This window comes from Austrofundulus limnaeus, unplaced genomic scaffold, assembly GCF_001266775.1.
Source record: "Austrofundulus limnaeus strain Quisiro unplaced genomic scaffold, Austrofundulus_limnaeus-1.0 Scaffold46, whole genome shotgun sequence".
In the NCBI taxonomy this organism is placed as follows: Eukaryota; Metazoa; Chordata; class Actinopteri; order Cyprinodontiformes; family Rivulidae; genus Austrofundulus; species Austrofundulus limnaeus.
The window spans coordinates 2,163,916-2,175,175 of NW_013952448.1; the positions used below are offsets into that span (position 1 = coordinate 2,163,916).

Sequence of the window (11,260 nt, forward strand, 5' to 3'; positions counted from 1 at the left end):
CCCCGAGGAAGACCCAGGACACGTTGGAGGGACTATGTCTTACGGCTGGCCTGGGAAGGCCTTGGGGTTCTCCCGGAGGAGCTAGAAGAAGTGGCTGGGGAGAGGGAGGTCTGGGCCTCCCTTCTGAAGCTGCTGCCCCCGCGACCCGACCCCGGATAGGCGGAAGAAAATGGATGGATGGATGGATATTGTCAATATTTTTGTTCAAGGTTATCGTACCTTTACAATCTCATACCGACCGTCCCTGAAACCCTACCAGGATGCATTAGAGCCATTCAGTGTTGTTTTTCTTTCAGCTGCTCCTTTCTTCAGGAGTTGCAACAGTGAATGCAGAAAAAAAGATTGGCAATTGTTTTATGCCAGATGTCCTTCTTGACACAATGTGGGCTCAAACCGGCACCCTCAGGGATGCAAGTAATCACTGACCACCGAGCTACCTTACAGCCATTCAGTAATAATGTGTTGTTTCCTTAAAGCCTTGAGATTTCTTTTAGAGGGGAATAGAGAAAAACCTTCAACTATTCCAGGATGGTCTTTTACAGTCCAGTCAGTCACAGACTGATCAATAAGACACGTCTAGAAAGGATTTCTGTTATGTCCACACACATCAAAGTCTTCACCTATTCAGTGAAAACAACAAATACAAAACAGCAGAAAAAAACGAGTGCAGTACCTCAAAAGCGACTGCCATAGGTCCATTCTTGACCAGTTCCAACATCATGGCCATCTCACTGCAGCCTCCATAAAATCCGCCCACGTAGCCGTACTCTGCCGTGTATCTTCGGAGGCAGTCTTCAGCAACGCCACATGGAGAGTCCTTGCCGGTGTACGGAAAGCATGACTCCTCCACGACACCAAAATCCTGAGTGTATTTCCCAATCAGGTACGGGAAGCCTCCATCACAACCTTAAAATGGAGAAAAAGGAGAGCAAAGTTCAGGTTTTTATGCAAAACTATTTTTTATAAGAGAAAACTTCGTCCAAGCTTTATTTTTTGGTACTTATTTGTGCGGGAATGTGTAATTCAGAGCATTTATCAAAAAGCTGAAAGGACAAAAATACTGAAAACCACTTGAATCATTCTTGTTTTGGGTTTTCTTTCATACACAAACAACATTTTGTCAGGAATATCCTCCAATACAGTATGGATATTTTGAGAATATAATTTCTTCACAGCTATTCATACCTGTAATACCATGTCCTTACTACTGCAGGATTCAATAAAACAGGGTTTTCAGAGTAGTAATTTACCTTGAGAGTATTCAGAACAGGAGACCACTTGTTGTGGGCTGAGGATGGGAGTATCAGTGTTGTTTGTGAGGATTCGAACACGGGCTTCCAGCATTCCCATCGTGGCGAAAGAGTAGCAGCTACCACATGAGGCTGAAATGATGACAAATCACAATTTAGCAAGACTTTGAATTTATTGACTGTTAGAGTCAACTAAAATCAGTGCTAATTATTTTTAAAAGGTTTAAATGAATGACGATGTTCAGAAACGCTGCACCTAAATCTGCAAAATCAAAACAACCCAAATGAAACAGAAGATTAAAAGACGAGCAGTTTTGGACACTTTAGGATGTTTCTCTATGAATGCAGCATTTAGCACATTTCAGTAATTCTCCTGCCACAATTTACCTATCCACCACAGGCAATGCATAACAATAGAGCAAGACACAGACAGACACAGGTTAAAGAAAGTAATGAGCACATTTAGTCTCAGGCACCAGGTTCCTAATAAATACTCTACAGAGCTCAAACATGCAGAGGTTGATTTAATTGTGGTAATGACTCAAAGTGAGACACATGGGAGTTTATTTAGGTCCAAAACGTTGTGCTTTCTATAAACAATGAGGTCTTTTAATTTATCTAAGCGTTAAACTAGATGTGAGGTTCAACCATTAATGTTTCGTTTCAGTTTATGTGACGGTTTAAGGCAGGGCTATTCAACAGGCGGCCTGCGGGCCACATCCGGCCTGCAAGTGACCAAAATTCGGCCTGCCAATTGATTCATTCATCTCTTAAGCCCAAAGCCCCGGTTTTCTACTTTAATTAAAATAAGTTCTTTTAGTTAAATATAGACATGTTAAGTATCTACAGAAACATCAGAATCTTGACTAGAAGCTCGTAAAACCATTTCTATGAACAACCGAGACAGTTAAAATTACAAGCATTTGAAGATAAAGCTTTGAAATTGAAAATAAAATTAGCAAGTCAGGGATGTTAAAATTATATTTGTGTCAGACAGGAGGGATAATGCGTTCTTTTTGTTTTTGATATTGTTTAATTATCACTACTTTTATAGTGTTCTGTATGTTGTGCATAGGGCTGCACGGTATAGACGGTAGAAACTGTATTAAGTTGGCCTACGGTAGAAATTTATACTCTACCATCATATCGTCATTACATCATCGCACCTGTGTCAACAGGGCTACGAGTGCAGAGACAACTGAGCAGGAGTTTGAAATATAATGAAGAAATTCTAGCATTTTAAAACACATACATAGAGAAAAAATCCTCCAAATTTCCTCCTCCCGCTGTAGAAACGTTACGTCGTGTCGCGTGATCACCCCCACCCCCTTCTCCTCTCCCTGCACGTCGCGCAGAGCGAAGCTTTAACAACTGTAGTTTTTCACACCCAGTTGTCGGAGAAAAAAATGTTTATGTATTGTTACCCACAGAGGTTATATAAAAAAAAAAAAGACGTGGACGTTCATTCAGTCGTAAATCCATCTTGCTAATGTAAAGTCGGCTTCCGCTCTGATGATGATGATGATGAAGATGAGTGCGCAGCAGAGCAGCAGCTGATAAGTTCAGCAGGCAGAAGTTCATTGTTTGGCAGGCAGATATTAAAGCAAAAATGCTGGTTTAATTAAGATTACAGTTTTCTATTAAAAATGCTCTAAAAATTACATTATCTTAACTTTTTATGATAATTTTCTACCGCGATATATACCGTTACCATGAAGGGGTTCAATTTATACTGTGATATGAATTTGAGGTCATACCGCCCAGCCCTTAAGTGCAACAAAATAAACTATTTCAAAGGAAACAGAACTTTGTAATACTTGTTTTATTTACATAACTTTAATTGCTAGATGTTCAGCCCCTGAGCTGTTGACCTGCAGTAACTGTGGCCCCCGGAGCAATTTAGTTGAATGGCCCTGGTTTAAAGGTGTCATATTTTATCCACATGACACAGTTACAGCAGTTTCAGGGCCTGATGACTACTTAATATCAAATACTCAACTTTGTCAGGAGTGCCTTTCATGCTCTTTTCTATGTTTTAGCAGATAGTTTCCTAAAAAGAAAAAAATGGACATGATGGATACAGAATAGAAAATCAGCTGAGTACAAACCCAATAAATCAGATTTGCCTTTACATGTTTGTGTTTAAATTAGTTACCAGTACCAGCATTTTTAAAGTATTGTATTTGTACAAAGTGCCCTGATACCTGGAATCAATATCAATTCTAGCATTGATACTCCATTCAATGTGTTACTGTTTACATTTCAAGTGAAAGTTTGTCAGCTACCTAAGCTGAAGTACGCATACTCTGAGAAAAACTGGTATCAGGACTCTCCTAGTTTTAAACAACTTGAGGTCTTTCCTGCTAAAATGCCCGTAGGAGGGACATGATCCATGCACTAAATACAGCAGTAAGTTATACTACAATATTACATTTCTGCATTTATCTTTCAGCAGCAGAAAATAAAAGTTAACAAAAAAGACAGCTGCTTGTTTTACTCCTGATTATTGAAACAACAAATTCCTCCTCTCCTGTTAAACTTATTTATCAAGAGTACATCAGATTTTTACTTCTTCAAGCCGTGGATATACTCATTGAGAGCCCTCCTCCAGGCCTGCTCATCAGACTCAGACAAACCTAATCATATCTGAGCTGCTGTCATAAAAGTTTCCAGTACAGAAAGTTGATGATGAAATTCTAGGAAACTCTTTAAACATTTCCCTTTAAAAAAAAAGAAAAGGTAAGATTGTTAAGATAAGTTATTTACAAAGACTGTTAGCCCCAAGGTGAAAAACTGTCAAGGAGTTTTAAAAGACAGACATCAGAGTTTTATAAGCAGAGGAAGCAATATCTGACAGAAAGTGGTGGAGAAATATAAAAACACAGTAAGGAAGTCAGTCAGTAACACACTACATATGCTGGATTGTGCAGAGATAACATTTTTGGTTGATCTCAATATAGACATACTCATATCTTCCACCAAACCTAATAATGTTCTTAAAAATATATAAATATAAATTTGGAAGAATGTAAAAACAATCCAGACATCCTTCCTCCGCTGCTGCTACACAGTGAAGATTTCCTGCTTGAAGAAAGACTCCAGAGTGGCTTTTATTCAGAGCAAACAGGAGGCAGGTTTATGATGCAGAGTGCACAGTGGAAACGGCTGCTTTGTTTACAGCACACGGAAAAAGATAAAAAGATGGATGATCCTTTCTGTTCATCGGTATTTATGAATGTTGTTTTGATGTCAACACCAGATACAATGTTGCGCCTATATGAAATTTTGAACAAGATAAGGAGAGATTGTACAAACAGCCGTTGTCAGTTTGCACAAATCACTCGCAGTATCTGAGATACTACCGTGTAGCTGGATTTTACATATCAACACAAGAAGCCCTCTGCTCGCTCCGTTTCTCTCATACTGATTTTCTGCATGTGCAAAAATCTACAAACCTTGCAGATGTGTGAGAATAGCTTCAGATATTTAACAGACAAAAATGTAAAATACATTTATGCTTTATCCATCCATTTTCTGTACACGCTTCTTCCTTTTCAGGGTCACGTGGGTCACTGGTGCCCATATCCAGCAGTCACAGTGCGAGGGGCGGGGTACACCCTGGACAGGTCGCAAGTCCATCACAGGGCCACACATAGAGACAAACGAGACAAACAACCATTCACTCTCTCACTCACACCTAGGGACAATTTAGAGTTATCAATTAACCTAACAGTCATGTTTTTGGTCTGTGGGAGGAAGCCGGAGTACCCGGAGAGAACCCACGCATGCATGGAGAGAACATGCAAACTCTACCCAGAAAGGTCCCCGGACCGGGATTTGAACCGGTGACCTTCTTGCTGAGAGGCATCAGCTCTACCAACTGAGCCAACGTGCCGCCCATTTATGCTTTAGTCCAGCTTAAAATTTAAGAAGTACAATGATACAAATAGGCTGGGCAACTGTGCATCTTTGCTTGGTGGCTGATATTATGCATATCTCAATACAATACAGTGTTTTCTCCCAGTATATTGGAGGCCTGGTGGGCCATCATGCTTTACTCACCTCGCCAAGCTAACTATCACTTAGGGATGGGTACCTTTGACATTTGAATCGATTCGGTGTCAATATCCGGTACCTGGGAATCGGTATCGGTACTTAACGGTACCAATTTTTGGTACTTTGTGTGTGTTGTTTTTTTAATAATAAATTTTTTAACATATTTCTCAGTATATAAAATTAACAAATATCAAGACAACATCCAACTCTATGTATTGTAACATCAATTGTGTTACTTATTTCTTTAAAGTGAAAACTCTTGAAAACAACAAGACTGTTTTGTCTTACTGCACAAATTAAAATCCAGCTCCACGTGTTTCTATTGATGTCATTTCCCAGCTAGAAAAATTGTGTGATGGAGGTCCATGGAAGGCAAATAAGTTTAAATCAAATAAGCAAGAGAGGATTGAGTTAAAATAAATAAAAAGGTATTCAAGCTACATTTTGTGCATCCAAAATGCGTCCAAAGCTTTAAGCTGGCTGCTTGTGCTCTTTCAGGTCAGATGAGTTCTGACTGTCGGGAAGCCCCTCTGTTGTTTTCCTCTGTCGGTCTCTGTTTAATGGTGGATGAAATAAAGAAAGTGGTGGTACTTTATTTACTTTGAGCAAGTGAACGTTGTGTTCACAAGATAATTAATCCACCAGATAATTCAGAGGCGGTCTGTTCAGCAAGTTTAGGAGCTGCAAAGCTCACTTTCAAGCTACGTTCAGACCGAGCTCTGTTTACTGAACCAGCGGCCGCTGACGTCATTATGCTCTTGCGCGATGCTGTGTTCAGGACAAGCATGGAAAACTCACCACTCTTACGCCAATACAGTCGCAATGATGCGTTTAGGTACCGAAACATGGTACCGTTTGATGTTACGTGAATAGGTTCTCAGCAGTACCGACAGAATTCGGTCTGTACATAAAAAACTATCGAATTCAATACCCATCCCTACCATCACCACAGAACCGTTCACCCTCCCTACCAAACATCTGCCATCTCTTAGACCTATCAACAGTTGTGTCTAAATTCAGGGGCTGCATCCTTCCACGGCTGAATATGAACGCAGATTACGTCACTGCGCTGTGCCAAAGTCTGTCCAAATTTGAAAGCTTCCCTAATTGCGATCCACAATTGCATCCTCCTTAATGCATCCTTCTCAGCCCACCCTATCCCACGATGCATTGCAGGCCGACCGTGAGATATTTTTGCTTGTAATGGTGGGCAAAGCGAGACGCAGGTGTTCAGTTTTAAAGTAAAGCAATGAGTAGAAAGCCAGTTATTAGCTCACATTGACCGGGTAGACCGGGTCCTTCAAAGGACACAGACCCTGAATTTGGACAACGTCAACAACTGGATTCATTAGAGACACATGAGCAGTAAAAACTGATACGATTCACAAAACAATTTAGTCTTTTATCATGATGAGTCAATACAACACATTTTTATCTATACATATGCAGAAGTAGTAGGTTTCTAAGAGTCAAACAGATTTCAAGGTGTTATATAAATTATTTAGAAGATGCTAAAAATGGTTCTTTAAAACATTAAGGTTGTAGAACCTTCATCTAGTCTAATACTTGTTTATCTTAAACTACAAAAAAACTGTTCATTGAAAACATAACCAATAAGTAAACACTGTATTTTATATGGTGCATACAGTAAACAAAAATTATGTAGTTTTACAGATTCTCTTTCTGCATCTGAGGTACATTAAAAATATTAATAAAGGAGCTCTGATTCTACAGATACTCTTTACTAAGACCAACCAGAACACAGTTTTCTTTTCTCCCTCCAACCAAGTATTGTGAACAGCAGCAGAACTTAAAAAAAAGGAAAGAAGTCCACTTGACTCATAACGTTACGGAAAAATAAGCCCTAGGACCCTGCTCAGTGGCTTAGAGGGCTTCGACTGAACCACTTCTGCTCTCTCCAGACTCTTAAAGCCCACCCTACAGAGACCCTCTCAGACACTCAAGAGTGCTCAGCCCGCATAATCTCTTCACTCACACACTAGACCGTGCAGAAAACACGGGGAGAGCAGCAAGCAGACCCAGACGTGCCAAGAGCGGAGGAGGTGAGCTGCCGCTGCTCTGCGACGAGTTTCCCAACAGCTGGTTAATCGTAAAGCTGAAGATCTGTCTGCCTCTAAGCCTGGAAGTAAATTCTACCCCTTACACCTCTCGTCAAGTGGAACACGATTACAATTACAATACAGCCACCATCTTCCCCTCTAACACAGGTTTTTTTTTTCTTCTGAATGACAGGATTTTGTTCAATTGTAAAAATATCGTGTTTGCAGTTTGTAACGGACGGAAAATTAAAAGTCACCTTGATTTCTCACGGGGCTGACAAAGTTAACACCGTTCACATTCCTCCAATCCCACTTCTCAGGCAGAGCTGCAGCCATCTTGGCTAAATCGGCACTCACAGACATGGGACGAGCACGCCTAAAAGAGGGAAAATAAATAAATAAATAAATAAATAAATAAATAAATAAATAAATAAAATAAATAATATCTTTTAATCACACTAAATTGTTTTTTACAAACACAAACAACACCTGGTATAAAATGAAAAATGGGAGTGAATCCTCACACAGGGATGCGGGAGGCGGGCCCTCCTGCCCGGTGAAGCAGCTCCTGTAAAGTGAACGTCTCGTGCTCTGGATACGGCATGGCCTTCCAGGACGCCTGAACGGAGTTGATCAAATCAATGAAGTCCAGGTTGTGTTTGTACGGCTTGTGGAGCAGCCTGGGGGGCAGGAAATAATGCAACAGATGATGGAGACGTTAAAGTAGGGGCTAAACAACCAGTGAAAACAGTGAAAACAAACAAGCAGAGGGTAATAGGTACAGATTATAAAATACATGCCTGACGGTTGAACCTGCAGCTGAACGTTTTAAAAAATCTATATAAACCACCTATTTTTTCCTGTATTCCAGCAAAACATTTAATGCTAAGAATTGAATTTAAAAGAAACTGCTCAAATAAATGGCAAAATTAGAGTTAATGAAAATAATCTAATTTTTTTTTTAAATCAAATTGTTGGTTTTATGGAACCATTTAAATCAAAAATCGAGTCGCATTGCCTACAAACCAGAAATATGCCACTTAATAAACTGGCTTGAGTCCAACAAGATTGGCCAGATGCAGGAAGCAGCTGAACGCCATCAGAAAATGTGTTCATTTGCACCACCTGCTCAATAACTGCATTCATCTCTGGTTCATTGGATGCAAATATGCAAATTCATCCTGTAGCTTTTTTTTTTTCTAAAACATCATGGGGGTGAGGTTAGATTGCAATTGTTATTTTGACAAAAAGAAAAAAAAAGAAGAAGAAAGAACTCATGATTCAAATCCATACCCACTGCTGAAGACTGGTTTGTCATCTGTCCTGGGTGGCACCGGATCGACCTTTTTCCCCACAAAACAGGCCCAGTTCTGTCCCAGAACGTCATGGACCCAGCCCGGCAGGGTCTGGTCGCAATAACTGGTGACTTTGGAGCCTTCCTGCTTGTACTGAAAGTGTCAGAAAAGCACTATTTTAATTAGTTTTCATCCTAAACGCAAATATTTTAAATACTGTTGAACAGGTGTCGTTTCTTTCAGTAAAGCACTCAGGTGTTCATTGTGCTTTTTTCGTTGTCAAAAGGAATTCTGCGATTCTTTCTGCTCAGGGCTGAACCGACAAATAGATCAAAATATAATTTTCATAAGAATCAGATAACGAGGAAGTTGAATCAGACAAGAATAGCCCTGAATGCACGTGGAAGAACAAAATGTCTGTTCCACTTCCCTTAACTCGGCATCACGTGAAAATGAACTCCTGCACCTAAAGAGAGCATATTTTGCAGACGCCATATGAAGGAGGAGGAAATGAGAAATAGTGAAACCATTGAATGATTAATAACTTATAGCAAATGACGTTAGTTTTAACCTACGAGCTGTTTTCCTCCACCAGCTTGTGAGTTAATAAATGACAGATCTGATTGTGCTGAGATCAGCTGAGCTACATCAAAGAGGATGGTATGTTTTTGTTGTATTAAAGCTTCAAACTACAGAGGCCTTTTAACTCTTACCTTGAAGAAGGCGAACCATTTGTAGCCACTGATGACCACCTCAAAGCCCTGGTTGTAGATGAGGGTGAAGAAGCCGGTGTTTCCCACCTCGTCTTTGGACACAGACAGCTTTTCCAGGGTCACAGTCACTGTGCTCTCCCCTGTGGCTGAGGAGAAAACACATATTAACATGTTATACCCCGTGCTTGATCTAGAAGTGTTGTTTCTGTTTCACATGAGAGAAGAAGACAATAAAGTAGCACTTAACTATGAGTCAAACTTCAGCTGAAAACAGGCTCCGACATATCACATGACAACTACATTTGTTACTTTTTTTATTTCTTTGTCATCAGCCACGTGTGCCTGCTGGTTTTACCTTCAGCCGAGCAGTTGACGGTCTTGTCGTGTCCCCCCTTGGACACCTGGAAGACCCATGTTCCCAGCAGGTCCTCATAGGTGCAGTTGGCTGGTGTGTCACCCCAAGACCCCTCAACCCAAAGCAGGAACACACACACAACAACGCCGCTGAAGCGCATCTCTATTCTATTCGCTGCTAAGCTAACTGGCTGCCTCCCCCCTACAAACACACAAAAACTCCACAGAACAACGGTGAGATGCAACTAATATCTGCAAACTACGCAGCTACAACCAGACAGTCGCTCTGTTAACAAATACTGACAAAACGAAAGTTGATTGTTCAGAATTTAACTTGTCACGGCAAGATAGTTCCCTGCAAATTGATGCCTCGTCGCGCATGCGCACTACAGGCTATCAGATTAGATAACAAATAAAGCAGCCAAGCAAACTTGTACTTCAAAGTTACATATTTAATTATAGCCTCATAACATAGGTTTAAGAGTGGCCCACTAAGTGATATGTTTGCGCTCTAACTACCTTGTAAATTGCCCACACATGCGCTAAATCAACAAACAGGAAGCCACAGTCTAATTCACCTCTTGCTAACAGTTTCTCTTTGTTTCTCCATCCTTTTATAAACATTTTCTTGTCATATGACCACACAGACAGACGTGTGACACAAAAACAGAAGAAGCTGGTGGAAGATCATAAACCAATGGAACTTCTGATGACAAGAAAAAAGATCTGGATATCCAAAATAGACATTTTGAATGCGTTATTCTCTGAACGTTTAATCATTTTTTTATGTAAAATTATTTGAAACATCTAGGATAGTTATTTTTATTTTAGGACATCTACATTGAAACTTATGCTAGAATCAAGACTGTGGATTTTATTATTATTATTTAAATTATATTATTCAATTGCATTTCAGATTATCTGTGAGGAAAATGTATATATATATATATATATATTTTTTTTTTTAAGGGGAAAATGATGGGGGAGAAATTAAATATTCTGTTTTAGAACTGAAATGTTTGTTGAGGATAGGAGGAATGGAATTTTAAACATAGCTGAAAAAGAAAATTTCACCATACCTGTCAACCTTAAATGCTATTTCCTTCAAATGTCAGAAAGTATAAAATTATAATACATTTGTAATGCAAGGACAACAATGCAAAAGTTGTGGTAACACAAAAATGATGCTGTACCATGTACTAAGAACCCTTCCATGTCATTATTTTCACATGTCAGTAGCCATGTGTGACTGAATTGATGGGATAGAGGTGTTTGTGCTTTCAGAAGGTTTTATGGAAGTATTGAAAACATTTTCTGCCTGGTAATAAATAAAGATTCAGAGAATGACAACAAGGATTTAAAATTAGTGCAGCTGAAAATGTTCTTAATGAGTGTCCAGATGTGTCCCAGCATGTCTTAAAGTTGGCAGAATTAGCTATGCAACGCTACACATGTCGGTGCCACAGGAAGCGTTTGTGTCTGCTGTGTGAGTCACCGTATGTGAAGTGTGAAAATTGTTTTTTCACCCGCTG

At 39.8% G+C, this 11,260-nt stretch overlaps 1 protein-coding gene across 1 annotated transcript in view; it reads right to left on the minus strand.

The window, feature by feature from the left end:
- The window catches only part of ctsc (cathepsin C), a gene marked incomplete at its 5' end in the record, with an annotated part of 13,137 nt that extends 2,923 nt beyond the window's left edge, over positions 1-10,214 (minus strand). Inside the window, 7 exon segments of the mRNA XM_014008004.1 lie at positions 674-906; positions 1,251-1,382; positions 7,624-7,742; positions 7,891-8,046; positions 8,660-8,814; positions 9,375-9,520; positions 9,730-10,214. Of these exon segments, the coding sequence (XP_013863458.1) occupies positions 674-906; positions 1,251-1,382; positions 7,624-7,742; positions 7,891-8,046; positions 8,660-8,814; positions 9,375-9,520; positions 9,730-9,889 (1,101 nt within the window).
- Positions 10,215-11,260: the final 1,046 nt, after the last annotated feature.